General features: G+C 44.0%; 1 protein-coding gene across 6 annotated transcripts in view; it reads left to right on the top strand.

The window, feature by feature from the left end:
* Window positions 1-219: 219 nt before the first annotated feature.
* Window positions 220-20,195, top strand: part of TSC1 (TSC complex subunit 1) — a 39,817-nt gene continuing 19,841 nt past the window's right edge. For 4 of the 6 annotated variants that reach the window (XM_001511465.4, XM_007672775.3, XM_007672776.3 and 1 more), the window contains exons 1-5: window positions 220-301; window positions 13,429-13,491; window positions 17,152-17,335; window positions 17,977-18,080; window positions 18,694-18,846. In XM_001511465.4, the coding sequence (XP_001511515.1) occupies window positions 17,230-17,335; window positions 17,977-18,080; window positions 18,694-18,846 (363 nt within the window). In that variant the 5' untranslated portion in view covers window positions 220-301; window positions 13,429-13,491; window positions 17,152-17,229. Of the gene's footprint in view, window positions 302-1,734; window positions 1,783-13,428; window positions 13,492-17,151; window positions 17,336-17,976; window positions 18,081-18,693; window positions 18,847-20,195 lie in introns of all 6 variants that reach the window. The other 2 variants (XM_039911778.1, XM_039911779.1) reach the window with 2 other exon arrangements.

The raw sequence follows: 20,195 nt of genomic DNA, 5'->3' as shown, positions 1-20,195 counted from the left end.
CCCGTTCCCGAATCCCTCCGCGGCACCATCCTTCCCCTCCCTCCTACGAGCCCCCCCCATCTTCTTTCACCCCCACCCCCGCCTCTGGAGGGTCGGTCCCGAGCTCTTGCCCTTCATCCATTCGGGAATTCGGGCCGCGGCGAGGGTAGGGGGGCGGGGAAAGGGGCAGATGCGGGGGACTACTTTCCGTGGCGGAAGCTGCCTCTCCATCAAAGGCCAGCGCCGGCGGAGAGGGGGAGGAGGAGGAGGAGGCTGGACGGCCAAGATGGCGGCGCCCTGTAGGCTGGAAGAGCTGTGAGAGGTAAACAGCTGAGGGGGAGGAGGAGGAGGTGGGTGAGAATGGGGGGGTTGACACCCTCTTTTTTTAGTAGGTTTATGGGGAGGGGGTAGGACCCCTTCCTGAGGCCTTTCCAGGGAAAGCTGGGGGAGACTGCAGTTGGGGGTTCAGGACTGGAGGCTCAGCTTGCTCTCCCCCCTGCCTACTCTCTGCTCCTGGAAGAGCCAGCTTCCCCGAGGGAAGAAGCAGACCCGCTCTTGCATTTGCACAGGGAGCAGTGTGACTGTGGGAACCCAAGAACAGCCCTCACAGGACTTGTTAAGGGCTCACCAGGTGCCAAGCGCTGAGGCAGGGCCAGGGCAGGCAGGTGGGTGCAGAGCCTAAGGAGGAAGGAAGGGGGTTTGAGTCCCGTTTTAGAGGGGAGGAAACTGAGGCCCAGAGAAGTTATTTGCCCAAGGTCACACAACAGAGGGGAGCTCGTTGTGGGCAGGGATCTTCCCTCTTTGTTTGCCCAGGCGCTTAGTACAGTGCTCTTGCACCCAGGCAGCGCTGAATAAATACGATTGAAGTGGGGGAACTGAGGTTAGAACCCAGCTCTTTTGGCTCCTAGACCTGGGCTGGCTCTAATCTTCTTGCTTCTCTACCTGCATTCATTCAGGGGTATTTATGGAGCCCTTACTGGGTGCAGAGCACTGTCCTAAGCGCTTGGAGTGGACAATTTGACAGCAGAGAGGATTCCTGCCCAGCAACACCCTATCCATTACACCTTGTCCTACTTGTTGTTGCTTGTGGGCAGGGAATGTGTAGCTACTTAATAATAATGTTGGTATTTGTTAAGCACTTACTATGTGCAGAGCACTGTTCTAAGCACTTGGAATGGACAATTCAGCAGCAGAGATGATTCCTGCCCAACAATGCTCCATCCATTACCCCATGTCCCACTTGTTGTTGCTTGTGGGCAGGGAATGTGTAGCTACTTAATAATAATGTTGGTATTTATTAAGCGCTCACACCATCATTCCCAGTATGTGCAGAGCACTCTTCTAAGCGCTGGGGGTTACAAGGTGATCAGGTTGTCCCACGTGGGGCTCACAGTCTTCATCCCCATTTGACAGATGAGGGAACCGAGGCACAGAGAAGTGAAGTGGCTTGCCCACAGTCACATAGCTGACAAGTGGCAGAGCTGGGATTTGAACCCATGGCCTCTGACTTCCAAGCCCGGGCTCTTTCCACTGAGCCACGCTGCTTCACTTGGTGGTATTGTACTCTCCCAAGTGCTTAGTACAGTGCTCTGCACACAATAAGTGCTCCGTCAATTGCATTTGAGTACTTACTGTGTGCAGAGACCCGCACTAAAGGCCTGGGAGATAACACGCACTCCCTGCCCACAACGAGCTTACAGTCTAGAGGGGGGAGACAGACATTAACATGCTCAATAAATGATTGTTGCATTGCAGATTGATGTTTGCTCCTTCCCTGTGTCTTCCAAGGATGGGGTCATGGTGGTGAGATGGGCTAACCGTTGTTTTCTTACAACTACCTTGGCTCCTGGTATTGCAGGGGGTGGGAGGTAGAGGAATGTATGAAGGGGTTAAGACTCATCTGAATTGTAGAGAGGATGATGGGCTTCATTTTTGAGTAGTGCATTCGTGCAGTTTTTAAAGCGTCCTGTTGAGCTTATTTGAGGCTTTCAGAAATTTTCCCTGTACAAACTTGTTCTATATGTGAGGTAATATGACTGTAGGCCGGTGTGCCCTTTGGGTATTGATGAAGATCTGATGGTAGCCGTCTTTCAGCACCTGTGAGGCTTCACCAGCTGTTTGCTGTTGTCTCAGGTCTGTCCCAGGTCACCAGCTCATTAAAGGGTGGGGAAAATAATAGCAGGTGGACTCCTTTAAAGAAATTTGTGCTGGTAAAGCATAGGAGAGGTATGAATGCCTGCTCATAGCTTTCCTTGTTCAAATGCAGATTGTCTGAGTCTCTTTTTCCCCTCACATTTCTTAGCTTGTTGAGGTGAGACCTGCTGCCTCTTGGTTCAAGAGTGCTCCAGGATCCGGGAATGATACTGGTGTGAGTGCAGGGAAACAGGGGTAGCCATTACTCCATGCACGTATAGTCATCATCCAAATACAGCATGAACATCAGAGGCTTCAATTGTACCCAGTTCATTTTCAAATAAAGTACTCATTGAGGTGAAACATCTAAAATATAATCCAAACAGGAGAAAAGTGGCCATCTATGCCTAATCTTTTTTTTTTTTAATAAAAAGGATGTCCATAGATGGAGGCTCCACAAAATCTCATGATAAGATGACAAAACATCGGAACAGATTGGCAGTTGAAGTTCATTCTCGAATCCTTCTAAGAACTCTCGTCCGGTGTGGAAAACACATTTTCTCTTGTTCAGTTCTCCCTAGCCCGGAAAACCTTAGGCATCCATATAAAAGCATTACATTATGCTTGTAGTCTGCCTCAATCACCCTTCCGCCTTCTCCTCCCCAATCCAACTTCTTTACCCTTTGCTTAAAACATATTTTCCCATCTTTTAGTTTTTTGTTCTTCTCCATTCCCTCCCTTGCTTGTTTTTAAATTGAACAAAACTTTACAACATAAAGAGTAGGATGGAATGATTTCTACCAGACTCTTGCATGCGATAGTCCCGTTGATACACCTCAATACTGTGTTGGCTTTGTTAGTAATGACACCACTTTGACTCACAGCTGACTCCATGAACTTTCTTCTTCTATTCTTTGCTTAGCAGTTTTTCCCCCAACCTGACATGTGTTTGAACTTGAAGGTATTATCTTGCCCTTGTCCCCATTGAGCTCTATCCTCTTCATTGTAATGCCACTCTTCCAACTTTTCAAGATCCTTTTGAAACATATTTGGGTTGTCCAAAAGGGTGGTATTTGTTAAGCGCTTACTCTGAGCCACCCACATGGTCCCTATCCTAAATGGGGCTCACGGTCTTAATCCCCACTTTACAGATGAGGGGACTGAGGCACGGAGAAGTTAAGTGACTTGCCCAGGATGACAGAGCAGATAAGTAGAAGAGCTGGGTTTAGAACTCAGGTCCTTCCGACTCCCAGGCCCGGAGTCTACCCCCTACGCCGTGCTGCTTCTCAACAACAACCATATCTAGGTGGCAAGTATTAAGTAGATTTTTCAATTCCTATTCCCCAGTTATTGGTAAGGATATTGAAGGAAACCTTTTACAGTCCCACCTTGTGGCCTGTAGCTCCTGCCCCTTTCAGTAAGTATTTATTGAGCTCTTACTGTACATAGAGCACTGTGCTAAGCACTTGGAAGCGTACATTAAGACAGACACATTCCTTGCCCTCAAGCTTACAGTCTAGAGGGGGAGACACATTAAAATAAATATAAGTAAGCTCCTTATTTTCCCTTCCTCTCACAGTAATGAAATCAGAAAGACCATTATCTCTTCATTTGTCAGTAAGATGGAGTCTCCCACCAAGAACCGGTGTGAAGGAGTGGGTTATTCCGTTCCCGAGCAATAGTTGCAAAGAGCAAGTAGCCTGACACGGTGGAGCATGTTAAGTGCTCGTAAGAATTTGTTGAGCCAAAGCGATTGCAGCGGAGCGCCGATGCCATGGCAGCAAAGACCAGTAGAGGACTTGCCTTGGTAGCGTGGTCTTTGCCATCTGCATTAGTTAGCTAATCTCCACTCGTGGTATTTATTAAGCACTTACTGTTTGCGGACCACTGAACTGTGTCTGGGAGTGCAGTTAAACAGAGTCGGCAGACTAATTCCTTGCCCACAAGGAGCTTAGAATGTAGAGAGGATTTCTGAGCCTTTCTGCCATGCTAGACAACCTAGGTGACTCTTTGGTCTGAAATTTTCATCACCGATGGCCCCAGCAGGCATTTTGTGTCACTGGCTGTTCCATTCCTCTCTTCAACCGCCCCCTCGTTACCATTTCCCTCCCACTCTCCTTTACCCCTTCTCCCCTCCCCAGCAAGATGTCTATAAGAATGAACATCTAAAATGGAAACAAAACTTTACTGAAATCCGGATAGACCATAGCTGGTGCTTTTCCCTCTTGCATACCTGACCCTGGCTGCCAGCAACCTCCTTGAGGGACAGAGCAGCTGACTTAAAATGGAGAAGAAGAGGTCTCCAGCTGATTAAAATAAAACGAGTGAGGTGATGGAACTTCTGCCCATTCCTCTTGTGCTGTTCCGTCTGGGAAAGCGAGTGATTAGAGCCCTCCGGGGAGAAAGTCGCAACCTGCTGTCTAATTTTCAGTGGTTAAGACGTAAGACCTGATGGCATGAAATGTAGAAGTAGTAATAATATTAAGCACGTACTGTGTTGCAGGGAGAGAGTAGGCAGGTAGCAATTAGACAGACACTTTCCTTCATGGGGCTCAGTAATGATAGTATTTATTAAGCACTTACAATATGCAGAGTATTGTATTAAGTGCTGGAGAAAAATAGGTGTTGGTCATGGTCCCAGAACTCACAATCTAAAGATAAGATGGAGTAGGTTTTGGTGACACAGTAAGGAGGATGAATTATAGATAGAAAAGAGCATAAAGGTAGAGTTCAAAAAATCCAGTGATAAAGGGAGGTCCATAAGGGCTTTTTTAAAATTTGTAGGTACCACCTCTGCTTAAGTTACTTACCCCCTCAGAGTGGAGGCCCTAGACACTGGGAATGGAGCACTAATCAGTCACTCAATGATTTATTGAGCACTTCTTTGTGTAGAGCACTGTACTAAGTGCTTGGAAGAATTACAAGTCCACGACGACCCCACAGTCTAGAAGGGGAGACGTTCATTAATGTGAATAATTCATAGCTTATAGATATGTATGTAAGTGCAGTGGGGCCAATATCAAATGCCCAAAGGTCATAGATCTGAGGACTTGGATGACGCAGAAGGGAGAGGGAGCCTGGGAAAAGAGGGCAGAGGTTCCCGGTGGTTTCATTCGGTAGTCCGGGGAGGGGAGAATGGAAATACTTTGTGGGCTACTTTTTGGTAAGCAGACCTGCCGCTGCAGAAGTAACCAAACGCCAGTTGAAGGCACCGGATGCCGACCCTCATCGCACCCTCGGATCGGGGCAGATCAATAGAGGCAGTAGGAGGGTCACGATGGAAGTTGGAATCCACTGAGGAATGCGTAACATTTTCAGAATCAACTTGTCCAGAAAATGAATGGTTCTCATTGGCCTCATACCCGGCTGTGCTGATACTAGAAAGCCACCAAGTCAAGTGGGGGGTTGCTGAGAGAGACCTCGAAGCCTAGTGAGGTTGCGGAGCCCAGGCGGCGCGGGTCTCTTGACGACAGTTGAACTTATTCAAAGGAGAATTCGAAAGAGCACTGCAAGATGGTATTTATTAGGGGCTTCCTATGTGCTAAGCAAACTAATTGACTGTGGGTCATTGGGTCCTGAAAGAAGTTCATACTATTCCCAAGGGATGGCCAGGTGACCCCTGTTGCACTCAGCCACCTGAAAGGAAGTAATAATAGTAGTGTTATTTAAGTGCTCACCCTCTGCCAAGCATTGTACTAAGTGCTGGGCTACATACAAGATCATCGGGTCCCACATGGGGCTGTCGGTTTTAGGAGGGAGAACGAGTATCGAATCCCCATTTTGCCATGGAGGGAACTGAGGCAAAGAGAAGCGGCTTGCCCGAGGTCTTACAGTAGACAAGTGGCAGAGCTGGGTTAGACTTCTGACTCTCAGTCCCGTGTTCTTTCCACAGGACCACACTGCTTCTCTTTTAGATACCCAGATCGGGGGGGTGGTAACTGTCTCTGGTGACGTCTGTGGTGGCAATTCAACCAATCCCTAATAATTTCGGTATTTAAACATTTACTGTGTCAGGCTCCGTACTAAGCCCGGGATGAATACAAGCAGATTGGGTTGGACACAGTCTCTGCCCCACACGGGGCTTACAGTCGTAATCCCTATTTTACAGATGTCAGTCATTCGTATTTGAGCGCTTACTGTGTGCGGAGCGCTGTACTAAGTGCTTGAGAGAGTACAATATAACAGCAAACAGACATTCTCTGGCCGCAGCAAGTTTACAGTCTAGAGGGGTAACTGAGCCACAGAGAAGTGAAGTTGCCCAAGGGCACCCACCAGTCAAGGATTAGAACCCAGGTCCTTCGGACTCCCAGGCCTGTGCTCTGTCCACTAGATCACACTACAAGTGAGATTCCCCAGGGAGCGTTTTGGTTATGGTAGAGGTCCTAGAACATAAATTAAATACCTCTAATCAGTCACTGCTGTTTGAGTGCCTATTGTGTGCATATCACTGTATGAAATGCTTGGGAAAAGGACAATGCAGTAGAGTTTAGACAGGATCCTTGCCTCGAGGAGCTCCAGTGTACAGGTGGAGACAGATTAAAATCAATTACAGGTAGAGGAAATAGAGTATAAGGGAACATACATAAGTGCTGGGGTGACAAGGGATGGCCAGATAAGGGAAATGAGGGCTTAGGGAAGGCCTCTTGGAGGAGAGGTGCATTTTTTGTTTTTTGTTATATTTTTTGTTAAATAAAGGAGTGTGAGAGTGGGGAGAGTGGTGGACTGTTGGATAAAGGCAAGTCACACCTTCTCTTTGCCTCATTTACCTCATATGTAAAATAGGGATTGAGACTGTGAGCCCCACATAATAATAATGTTGGTATTTAAGCGCTTACTATGTGCCAAACACTGTTCTAAGCGCTAGGGTAGATACAAGGTAATCAGGTTGTCCCACGTAGGACCACAGTCTTCATCCCCATTTTACAGATGAAGTAACTGAGGCACAGAGAAGTTGTGACTTGCCCAATGTCACACAGCTGACAAGCGGCAGAGCTGGGATTAGAACCCATGACCTCTGACTCCCAGGCCCAGGCTCTTCCCACTAAGCCACACTGCACATGGGACAAGAATTGTATTCAACCTGCTTATATCCACCCCCTGCTTAGTACCGTGTCTGGCACATAGTGCTTAACAAATACCATTATTATTACTCTGCACATTACAGTGTCCTTCAGAGTTTAAACACTCAAAGAATCCCTGAATATTAAAAAAAAAATGTATCAACTGACTTTTTAGATTGTATAAGAAAACATTTGCAATCAGACATTTCAGGCCGATGAATTGGGTCTGCACCTCTGAAAGTTTCTCTGATTCTGCTCTGGAGAGTTCTAGAACCTTTTTTTGTAACTAGCCAGTGTAAGCTTAAAAGGAAATGAAAAGGTAAAATACCTCTCTCTCCACCCCAAAAGTTAACATCTTATTCAAAGTACAAAATGTGTCTCGTGTGTCCCATTTCTAGGAGGGCAGTGATACCAGCTTTTATTCTTTAGGAGGCTGTCTAATTCACCACTTACCCAGTATATAGGTTTAGAGAGGTGCTTCAGTCCTCTTAAAAAAAAAAAAAAACCAAAAAAACAACAACAGTTAAGCCACTTTTGGGCTAACAACAACAATTGTGGTATTTAAGCGCTTAGACTGTGTGCCAGGTATTGTACTAAGTACTGGGGTGGATACAAACAAATTGGGCTGGACACAGCCCCTGTCCTACATGGAGCTCACGGTCTTAATCCCCATTTTACAGATGAGGTCACTGAAGCACCGAGAAGTGACTTGGCTGAGGTCACGCAGCAGACAAGTGGCGGAGCCGGGATTAGAACCCATGATCTTATGATTCCCACTCTTGTGCTCTGTCAACTACGCCGTGCTGCTTCCAACTCCAAGCCAGAACAGTCGATTGAGGCTTTGGTACAATATACCAGTCTCTTGATTGATCAGTAGTGTGGAGAGGCCCAACTAGGTTGGCAGTTTTTGTCAAAATTCAGGAGAGATCTGTTAGTAATATATTAGTCAATGTTCAGAGAGTTCTGATACTATTATCCTTATGCTGCAAGGTGGTTCATATGCCCTTAGGGGAAAGTACCTGTAATGTAATTATGGCTTCAATCCTTTAATGGAATGCTCTGAAGGCTTTCACTTAAACTTTGCCCTACAACCTAAATATACATGTTAAGTCTGCAAACTAACAGCTTAACCATATCCAAAGCTATCATCTTCGTGAACAGTTTTCACTTTGTCTTAACCACTTAAACTCCAGCCTCTTTGTGTTAATTTTATGGGGTGCCAGCACACTGTTTAAGATTCATGTATAAGACTGAGAGCAGATTTCAGGGCAGAGTACTATACTTGTCATTCATTCACTTGTATTTTTTGAGCACTTACTGTGTGCAGAGCACTGTACTAAGCACTTGGAAAGTACAGTTCAGCAACAGAGACAACCCCTGCCCAACACTGGGCTTACAGTCTAGAATTTTGTCTCTTATCCATTTGGTCATCTCCAATAATCAGAGGAACTAGATGCTTTAAAAATAATTTTCCTCTGGTCATGCAATCACATTAGTTACTTTATATCTGGGGTTGTATCAGGAGGTAGTGTAATAATTCTGTTTTTCCTGTCCCATGGGGCACAGGATCTGTGTTCAAATTAACTTGTGGCTACCTCAGTGCTTAACTGTCATTGCTGTTGTCGTCATAAAATCCATCATGTCTGAAAATTCTGTCAGCTCCTTGAGTACAAGAATTGTCTAACAATGTGTACTCTTCCAAATGCTTAGTACCGTGTTTCATGCACAGAAAGTCCTCAAATACCATTGAGTAGAATATAGCTAAGATTACAACATAGCCCTGGATACCACACACCCCAACAGGGCAATTTTAATAAGAGGCTGGTTGGAATATTTCCTTCGTAGGCACTAAGTGGGCATTTCCTAGAAATCTTTTTGGTTGACCATTGTGTATAGTTTCTCTATCAGAGAGCTAATGTCTTTACCCTAGCCCAACAAACCTTGAGCTCACAGGTGTCTGCCTGGTTATTGTGATTCCTCTTGCATTTGTGCTTCTCTGTAGGAAGTCATTATTTGATCTCTTGGTTTGAGCTCACTGTAGAAACTGTCCCTCACTCTCCTATAAGTCCTCTCCCCGTCACTCCCCCTTGGAAGAATGTGTAGCCAAATTTGGGGTCCTGGAGGATTTCTAAAACTAGCCTTTTCTCCATCATATATACAGTGTGTATTTAAAACAGTTTCCTGACACCCGTGTTAATGGAATTCATCCAACTCTGCTTGGAATGCATGTAAAAATCCATAATTAGCTCCCAAATATCTAAATTCATATGACCAAGATCACTAACCATCTAAGTGTTATATGATACATTGATGCCTCAGCTACTAAAGTTCATGATTTACCTTTGAATCCCGTAGACTCCAGAAATTCAGCTACTTTCCAGCGTGAGGTTAAAAAGGATGCATATGAATTTAGTATCTTTCCCAATTTCTTAAAGCTTTCTGTGCAATAACGGTGTTTCTTATGTTGCACTGAATTGGGATTGTGGTCGTCAGTAGTCCGGGAGATGCCAAAGGGAAAAATCTATTTCCACTTAGTTGTGCAATTTTAAATGTGATCACTTGACTATGTTAAAAAAAAAAAAATGAGGGTGTGGCCTGTTGGGTTATGCACTTAAGCGAACAGAATAATTACTCTTCTATACTTAATCTTTAACAGATATTACATTGTTACTATTTAAAAATTCCCAAAGTGATTTGTAGCCTGTGAAGGGGAAAGGAACACTAAGTTAGGAACTCAAGTGGTCTTCAGTTTTAGTCAGCAACCATTCATTTTACCACTGTCATTTGTCATGAGCAATTCATAGAGCCTGAAGGGAAAAACGTTGTAATGTATTAATTTTAGACTATTGCAGAATATTTTTTATCAAAATTTCAAATACCATATCCACTGTTGAATTAGCCACCAACCATTCTTTCAATTCAATCATATTGAGCGCTTACTGTGTGCAGAGCACTGTACTAAGCACTTGGAAAGTACAATTCAGCAACAAATAGAGGCAATCCCTACCCACAATGGGCTCACAGTCTAGAAGTTTTCCTGACTTCTTGGAACGTTGTAGGTTTGAACCCTTAACATGTTTTTGTTTGGCATTGTTTACTGAAGCACTGTTTTAAAGTGCTCTGGTGACAAGTCCATTAGACTTTGGATTATCCATCTGTTGAGACAGTTCCAGCAGTTATGAGAACAGCTTTCCTCAAGACTAATCAACCCTATAGATGGCTTGAACTGGTGAGGTTTCTTTTCAAGCAAAAGCTTTGAAAGATCCTAAGATTGGGGCATAAAGCATCCCCTGACAGTGCAGACCCTTCAGCATAACCACGGAATGATTCTGCAGTGACACTTCAGGCACACTCATCCATGAGAAAAGTTTGATTTCCTGGCGCCCAGTTTGAATGTAAAAGATGCACATATAAAACGAGGGGCTGTATATCCAGGGAGGGGTGGTGCAAGCTATTTGGATGACAGATGTTTAAGGTGAGGGGTCAACTGAGTTTTCCTTGTCAACTCAAAATGGAGCCCCTTTAGACCAGGTGCCAAATTGTGCCTGGCCTTTTAGAGGTAGGAGAGGCTTTAAATTTCTAAGCTTAAGGACTAGATGTACAGCATGAGCTTACTAGACAAGTCAGATTAACAGGGTCCCTGCACCTGTCCAGAAATGGGTGTAAACGAATTTAACCAGATGACGAAAACAGAACAGTCATAGTTGCCAACTCGGTGAAAGTGGTGAGAGCCATCAGATCCCCAACTTTTTGAGAGGGATTCCCAGTCTTGATCACTCCAGATCTCTGACAAGACTCACAGTTTTGGCAGACTAAAAAAACACCTCTCTCGTCTCTTCTTCCCCCTTCCCTCCTGCTCCCCCTCCCCACCCCCAAAAAGAGAAAAAATGGAAGCTTTCTGACCTGGTTGCTCTTTGAAATCTGTTCCCTTCCGGCTTTTGCCCCCGATTTAAAATCACTCTCTCCTATGGGTAATAATAGTGTCCCCTAATACTCAAAATAGAAAATTTGCTGCTACGTTGGGATTCATCTTGTTGACCCACCTCACCTACTAGCAGGTGCAGTAGAGAAGCAGCATGGCCTAGTGGATAGAGCACGGGCCTGGGAGTCAGAACGTAACCAACAATTTAATTGGCCTGTATACTTCCTTTTTTCCTAGTTCTAATCCCAGTTCTGCCACTTGTCTGTGTGACCTTGGGCAAGTTACTTAATGTCTCTGGGCCTCAGTTACCTAACCTATAAAAGGGAGGTGAAGACCATGAATCCCATGTGAGGCATGGACTGTGTCCAACCTGCCTATGCAGGATTTTGTTGTGGAAATTGATAGGGCTTTGGAGTCAGAGGTCATGGGTTCGAATCCCGGCTCGTCCACTCGTCAGCTGTGTGACTGTGGGCAAGTCACTTAACTTCTCTGTGCCTCACTTGCCTCATCTGTAAAATGGGGATTAAGACTGTGAGCCCCACGTGGGACAACCAGATTCCCCTGTGTCTACCCCAGTGCTTAGAACAGTGCTCTGCACATAGTAAACGCTTAACAAACTACCAAAATACCAACATTATTCGGAGGTCCAGCTCTCCTTAAGGGATATCATACCCAGAAAAGTCTGAATTGTTAAGCATTTATTTGGTAAAGATCCTTACGGATGTGAGAGCAGTTCTGACCAACTCTCTTCAGTGTCCACTGAGGACCAAATAAAAGGAAATGGACTTTAAAACTCAAGTGAGATTTTGGATGGGCTTAAGGTGGAATTTGTGATAGCATAATAAAGTACTCTGGTGGGAGGTTATAACATCTTCATCTTTAGGTGTCTTTAAGATATCTGTCCTAGGTAGCTTATCACTTACCTATCTGGCAATATACTATAATAATAATAATAATGTTGGTATTTGTTAAGCGCTTACTATGTGCCGAGCACTGTTCTAAGCGCTGGGGTAGACAGAGGGGAATCAGGTTGTCCCACGTGGGGCTCACAGTCTTAATCCCCATTTTACAGATGAGGTAACTGAGGCACTGAGAAGTTAAGTGACTTGCCCAAAGTCACACAGCTGACAAGTGGCCGAGCCGGGATTCGAACCCATGACCTCTGACTCCAAAGCCCGTGCTCTTTCCACTGAGCCATGCTGCTACTATCACTTGAGGTGGCTTTCAGCTCTAAGAAGGAATTGTAAAATCCTAATCCAAGTTTCAAGATAGATGTGTACCCTGTTTCTACTTTCATTGATGTGTTCAAGGGTAGGTTGATAAGCAGCCTAACTTGTTCCCATTCTGGTCTCCCCTAAATTTAATCAGGCTGCATGTTTTCTAAAAGTACACATCTTCAGTAAAGTTAAACAGATCAAGAAAGTCACCTTGGCTGCCTTATTGAATTTCTTCAGATTGGAAACAGCAATCTCTAGTTTGTGGGGAGAAGCAGTAACATTATTTTTTTTTGTTTGTTTTTTGCCTTGCTATGTAATTCTGGAAGGTCACTTTTAGAATTTTTTTTTTCGAGGCTCATTGCAGGTCAAAGACAATCTTTGCATTTTATACTTTTTAACAGTCTGACTTGTTTAGCCAAGCTGCTCCCACAGTGATTTGAGTTATTCATATGCAAAGTGCTGTTCTAGGTGTCTTAGAACCTAGAGAAGGGTTTATTTTTTCCTAAAACCCAATTTACTCTGGCGGAAGGTCAAGTTTAGCCATCCCAAAGAATAGTTCATTTACAGCAAGGCAATTTAAGTTTAGTGGAAGCTAAACAAAGTACTCTGGGTAGGGAAAATAGCATTCTAATATCCACTTCAGCATCTCTATTCTGTAGCACGTGCACATCATATATCTATGGCATGACATAGGTCCTCTTATTTTGAAGCAGGATTTTGATAGGGATAAACTGAGAAAGTCACTTAACTTCTCTGTGCCTCAGTTGCCTCATCTGTAAAATGGGGATTAAGACTGTGAGCCCCACGTGGGACATCCTGATTCCCCTGTGTCTACCCCAGGGCTTAGAACAGTGCTGGGCACATAGTAAGTGCTTAACAAATACCAACATTATTATTAACATTATTAAGTACCATAATTGACGTATTGGGCGCTTACAATGTGCAGAGCGTTGTACTAAGCGCTCGGGAGAGTGCAATGCATCAAACATACATTCCCTGCCCACGATGAGTTTACAGTCTAGAGGTGAGCTTACAATCCTTAACTTGATAACAAGGTGAGCACCACACTAAACTCTACCTCTTCTCTTTATTGATTTTTTTTGTCTTCTGCCTTTAGTGATCATGAAAGTCTCCAGGTTGACAACACTGGAAACTGAAGGCCCAATTATCTACAGAACAGGTACAGCATCAACACTATAAGCTTGTGTTCTGTCAAGGTCAAAAACGAGATGCACTAATTTGACACCTCTGAGAGTGAGTTCATTTTTAGCCAGCTATGTGCTCCATACCAGCAAGATTCTGGTTTTTTGATGCATGAGATTTATATGCTGCAGCCGATAGCTTTTTATTGGGTTATCATTCCTTGTCTTCTGTCACTGTCCATTTAAGTTGATACTTCACCCAGGAGTCAAGAAGTGGAACTGGAACTAAAATCAGTTGAATTAATGGCATTTATTGAACACTGTCCCAAGCGCTTGTGGGGGGAAAGTACAGTGGAATTGGTAGTCACAATCCAAACCCACAAAGAGCATTTGGGTCTCCTGAATCCCAGCCCCATGTTCTCACCACTGGGTCTTGGTATCTGTCAAGCAGACTAGTATTCATTCAATTGCATTTATTGAGCACTTACTAGGTGCGGAGCACTCTACTACGCGCTTGGAATTGGCAGTAGAGACAATCCCTGCCCAACAACGGGCTCACAGTCTAAAAGATGATTGTGGGGCAGACATTTCAGTGGGAGGAAAATGTTTCTCTTCTCCAAAGAAGGTGTTGGTGCCAGCCCCCCATCCAAATTGTCTTATGTGGCTGACGTGTCAGAGAAATCGGAGCCAGAACTGGAGCTGTGCGTGTATCGCACAGGATGCCTGAGACCGTGATGATCACCGAGATGTAAAATCTTCAGGAAGAGCATAGAAGACCGAGCAAACGTAGTTTTGTCATTTTGTAACCTCTGAAATTTATCACTGAAGAATTTGCCAAATTCAATTTCTCTTGATCTCTAGCAGCCGTTGCAAGAAAGGTACTCAGCAAAATCGTTACCGGTGGCTAGAATAATTTGGGACAGTTCTCAGTGTGGGTAAGAAAGTCTTAGAAGCAGAACTGAAGCTCTGGCCTTCTACCTAATACATTGCTTTGCACATAGTAACTGCTCAAATATCATTGATATTCTTAGTGCCTTGTCATTACATCCTGCTGCCTTTTCACATTTTCGTCATTTTGGGGGAAGTTTCATTGTTGAGAACATTGTGAACATTCTTGTAGTAGTACACGAAATTGGTCCCAAGAACCCCTAAGTTACTGAAGACTTCATTTAAACTATCCACGTAAGCCAAAAAGAACCAGATGTTATTCCCTGCCATCCATTAACTTATTGAATATACATCCTTAAACTGGGTGTCTTCCAAACAGAATCTTTACCAAGACTGTTGGGCTAGATCAGGCTATAAGAGCCAAAAGGCTTTGGATTTGTAGCCTGAACAGACCTTTATTCACAGCTGCCTGTTTACAGTTTCTAGTGCTTTTAAAGGCCAATGCTGAATAACTGTTTTTTAAAATGCCTCTAATTCTTCTTTGACATAGCTCATGGGTGAACTGAGGGTGTTAGTGGCAAATCCCAATGTGTTGTGCTGTTGTAGGTTGATATTTCATGCATTCGGTCATATTTATTGAACGCCTACTGTGTGCCGAGCATTTGTACTAAGCGCTTGGGAAAGTACAACACAACAATAAACAGTGGTATTCCCTGCCCGCAGTGAGCTCACGCGGTCTAGAGTTGGGGAGAGAGACATGAATACAAAATAAGTAAAATTACAGATATGTACAAAAGTGCTTTGGGGCTGGGAGCCTAAGTTGTGGGTTCATGTTCTTGTCTTACACCATGAAAACAGAACTGTCCTTGGTGTCTACTGAATGCATATACCCAATACTAGCTCCTTAAACCAATCGGTAGTGTTCACTAAGCACCTTGTGCAGAGCACTGTACTGAGCACTTGGAGAAAGTTGCAGTATAGAGTTGGAAGACATGGTCCCTGCCCCCAAGGAGCTGACAGTCGTGACAGCTTTCTATTTAATTTGGGCAGTCAAAGCAGTAAGATATTAGTGTGATTCATTCATTCAGTCGTATCTGAGTGTGTACTGTGTGCAAAGCATCCATTCAGTAGTATTTATTGAGCACTTACTCTGTGCAGAGCACTGTACTAAGCGCTTGGAATGTACAAATCGGTAACAGAGACAGTCCCTGCCCTTTGACGGGCTTCCAGTCTAAGCACTGTTCTAAGCGCTTGATGTGATGTTTCCTTTGATTCGGTCTTTGAAGTGGCAAAGTTATGAAGGTGTGAGTGAACTGATATGGCCATCAATCAAGTGCTCCTATTAATCTAACATTTAATGCTTCAGCAATCCCTCTAGAAATGGTTAAAATACTATCTTCCACCTAATGGACAGAGAAATGGATGGGATGGATAAAGGTTGCCACTTAACCGGGTCACTCTGATCTGCTGAGGGTCCTGTGGAAAGGCAGTTTTCGGGGGGAATTGAGAGAACTGGGTTCTTGTCAAGGTTCTACCTGCAGCTGGCTCATTCATTCAATAGTATTTATTGAGCGCTTACTGTGTGCAGAGCACTGTACGAAGCGCTTGATCATCCGGGCAAAAACTGCACACAAATATCACAATATGCTGGACCTTCGTTCCATGGACTTGGTACTGGGGAATTAATGCCTGTCTTTGGCAGGAAGTCTTTTGGGCAGGAAGAATAGCATCGCTAGCCTACCTCACCCTTGGATTTGGACAAGGATCAGAAGAGCCAAGGTGGGGTCTGCTTAGGGGCTAGCCGCAGGTCCACACAGCACGAGCGGGAGTTGGGTTGAAAGTCTGGAGCCATGGCGTTATTTTATGGTGGTGGGCCACGTATGGCTCGCTGAGGTATGCGATTGGGAGGGACGAGGCAGCGGGTGAGTGGCTCTAGGTGTGGGCAAAGAGTCACTTGTGTCCTACCCCAGAACCCGGTGAGAACCATATTTGAGGAAGTGAGGGTCACACTCCTTTAGCATCTTTTCTCTAGCCCCTCTCTCTCTCACTCTTTACCCCCCCACTCAATACCCCTGTGCTTGGCTACTCAATCATTGAACTCCATGTTTCAGTGGACCCATGAATGGTATTGTACAAGCCAGTAGCACTAGAATCAATTCCCATATGCTGATTCTCAGTCTTGAAATTTCAGGACTAAGCATCGTTTATTGTACCTGGTGGGAGGCTCTCTCACCTCAGAACTAGCATTGGAACAGATTCTTTTGATTCTTATCCTGATTTTAGATTGCCATGACCAAATAATTCTGTCAGTAAAACAGACCTCAACAGGCAGCTTTTTAAAAATGATATTTAAGTGCTTTCTATGTGTTATGTACTTTTCTAAGCTCTAGGGTAGATACAACTCGATCAGGCCAGATGCAGTCCCTATCCCACATGGGACTCTCGGTCCAAGGTATTGAATCCCCATTTTGCTGTTGAAGAAACGGAGACACAGAGAAATTGACATGCCCAAGGTCCAAAAGCGGGCAAGTAGCAGAGCAGAAATTAAAACCCAAGTCCTCTGGCTCCCGGGCCCGTAGTTTATCCACCAGGCCATGCTGCTTATTAGTCTTTAGTCAGTGAATGATGGATGAAATCATCTTGTTGCAGCGAGTAGAATTGTGGTGTTGAAATTATCAGGAGCGACAGTCTTCATATTGTAGATCACTTGTTCTCTTGTTTGCTTCGTGCTCATTTATTACTGTTAACATTTGGGCGCCTGAAATGATGACTCCATCTTATCCGGTAACGGTTTTCTCGTCTTTCCTCAGTTTGGTAGTGACATCAATGAAGGACCTGGGAGGGTCTTAATGTGCATAGTGAAACTAGCATGAACACAAGAATCTACAATGACACAGCAAGCAAATATTGGCGATCTGCTCTGCATGCTGGATTCTCCAGTTCTCAGTGTCCAAGATGACATAACAACTGTCTTTAAGGGTAACCTCAATTCTGGTAAATATTCATTCATTCAATGGTATTTATTGAGCGCTTACTATGTGCAGAGCACTGTACTAAGCGCTTGGAATGTACAAATCGGCAACAGATACAGTCCCTGCCCGTTGACGGGCTTTGCGAAAGAGTTGGTTGAGAATTTTTTAAAATTTTTTTAATTTGTATTTTTTGGCCTAAATCAGGCTATGACTTATTTAGACTCTAATGCTGTCCTTTTTGAAGGAGAGTACTTAAATGTAAATGTTACCCCAGGGAAACTGGCTTAGTGGGCCACAAATATCCTGCTTTTTCAGAGCCTTCATTATGCAATGTAAAAGGGAGTCCTTCTGCCAGGACAGAATTTTTCAGGGAAGTGGGGGTGGTCATAAAACTCACCCAGCTCCTCTTTGTTGAGGGGTGGTGGGGAGAGAAATGTTCAGGAATATTCAGTCCCAAGTGTGCTAAAGATTCAAGGCAGTGGGAATTCCTTCACTTGTAATTGTTAGCATGGATACAAACTCAAATTTACATTGTTAAAACTTATGTTAGACTCAGTTTTACTGGATTGTGCATCTCCCAAATAGCATTTTTATTAAATTTGGAATGTCAAACGGTGAAAAAAGCCTGTTAAATTTGGCTGCACTGTTTTTCCTCTCTATTAGACCGTGGACCTATGCTTGTAAACACATTGGTGGATTACTACCTAGAAACCAATTCTCAACAAGCACTGCACATCCTGACCACATTGCAAGAGCCTCATGATAAGGTAAGTGCAGCTAAAAGAGTAGGGGAGCCTTTAGCTACATCATAACATTTCTTTTTTAAAAAAAAAAACAGTTTTTTTTGCTAACACTGCAGAGCTATCGTACAGATTCTGAGTTTAGATTTTGCTACATGTTGAAGCGTGTGAAAAATCAGGCCAGATGATTCATATCTGTAAGACTAATATTCCCTCCAACCTCTGGAAGAAGGAAATTCAGGATCTGATACCAGTGTTCATTTTACAGTTTTTGAGAAAGCCGCTTTTTTCGATCCACAGCTGGCACTTTTTGATTGAGTGCATCAGGGGTCAGATTCACAAGGAAGTGGTGCAACGGCTAGGATATGTCCACAGAAATCTATTCTCACTATTCTTCTGGCAAGACTTAATGAACGTAAGATCGGAATATGCCGGATTGACCACAGAATTGAGGGACAAATTGAATTGACAGTGTATTTTAGGATTTGCCGTGTCTTGAGAAGAGCAGTCTGTATTACCTGCCCAGTTTAACTCTCGGGCATTACTGAGGATTCTAGTCAGTTTTTCATCCCCATTCGGTAAAGGGGTAAAGCTAATTGTGGGCTGATGTGAAACTAATCTTCTTCATGTCCTCTTTCAGCATCTTTTGGACAAAGTTAATGAACATATGGGCAAAACTGCTACCCGCCTACCCATGCTCTCACTGTTGGGGCATGTGATTAGACTTCAGCCATCTTGGAAGCATAAACTATCTCAAGCACCTCTCTTGCCTTCGTTGCTTAAATTTCTCAAGGTAAGAGTCCCATACAGGTGTGGTTAAATTATTTTTTGAACTTACTGATTCTAAAACAGTTTAGATCATTGAATCTCTTTGGCGTTTTAGAATCACAACAATAAGCAATCACCTGCCTGTGATTCAAAGCAGGTGTTTATTCCCCAAGTGACTCTCTGCTCTTTTGTTTTTTAGTAAAAATATTAGATAATACAGAATCATAAATCTGAAGTGGATATTTCTAGTACCGTGTTTGTTGAAGATTTATTATCTCTATTTGCTCTGCTCTTCTTTATTTTTTTTCTTATGATCTGGACAACAGGGTGAATTAAGGACTGGAATGGGAAGAGATAGGAGGCTGCAGTAGCCAAGGCAGACTATAAATGAACTGATAGGATTTGGTGAAGGGCTGAATGAGAGTTTTCCCCTTTTCCCTCTGCTCCTCCACCTCTCCCTTCCCATCCCCACAGCACTGTACTCGTCCACTCAACTGTATATATTTTCGTTACCCTATTTATTTTGTTAATGAATTGTACATCGCCTTGATTCTATTTAGTTGCCATTGTTTTTACGAGATGTTCTTCCCCTTGACTCTATTTATTGCCATTGTTCTTGTCCGTCCGTCTCCCCCGATTAGACTGTAAGCCCGTCAAACGGCAGGGACTGTCTCTATCTGTTGCCGACTTGTTAATCCCAAGCGCTTAGTACAGTGCTCTGCACATAGTAAGCGCTCAATAAATACTATTGAATGAATGAATGAAAGATAATGCCAGGGTTATGGGCTTACCAGGGAGAATAAGGGTGCTGTCTCCAGTAATGGGAGAGTTGGGGAGGACAGGGTTTGGGTGGGAAGATGAGGGGTCCTGTTTTGTATATATTTGAGGTGCCAGAGGAATGGCAAGCTGCCTACATCACGAAGTTATAGCGCTAATATTTTAAAATGACCTACAGTATTGCATATAGCCTTTTGAGTTAGAGCAGACTTGGGGGCACAATAATAATATAATAACTGTGGTGTCACTTAACTTCTCTGGGCCTCAGTTACCTCATCTGTAAAATGGGGATTAAGATTGTGAGCCCCATGTGGGACAACCTGATTCCCCCGTGTCTCCCCCAGCGCTTAGAACAGTGCTCTGCACATAGTAAGCGCTTAACAAATACCAACATTATTATTATTATTATTACTGTGTGTCAGACATTGAGCTAAGCACTAGAGTAGATATAAGATAATCAGATCCCACATGGGGCTCACAGTCATCAGGGGGAGAACAGGTATTGATTGAATCTCCATTTTGCAGATGAGGGAACTGAGGCACAAAGTTCAGTGAATTGCCCAGGATCCCACAGCTGGCAAGTGGTGGAGCTGGGCA

The sequence above is a fragment of the Ornithorhynchus anatinus genome, chromosome 4 (assembly GCF_004115215.2).
Source record: "Ornithorhynchus anatinus isolate Pmale09 chromosome 4, mOrnAna1.pri.v4, whole genome shotgun sequence".
Lineage (NCBI taxonomy): Eukaryota > Metazoa > Chordata > Mammalia > Monotremata > Ornithorhynchidae > Ornithorhynchus > Ornithorhynchus anatinus.
This window is presented reverse-complemented; position numbering and strand designations above follow the sequence as displayed.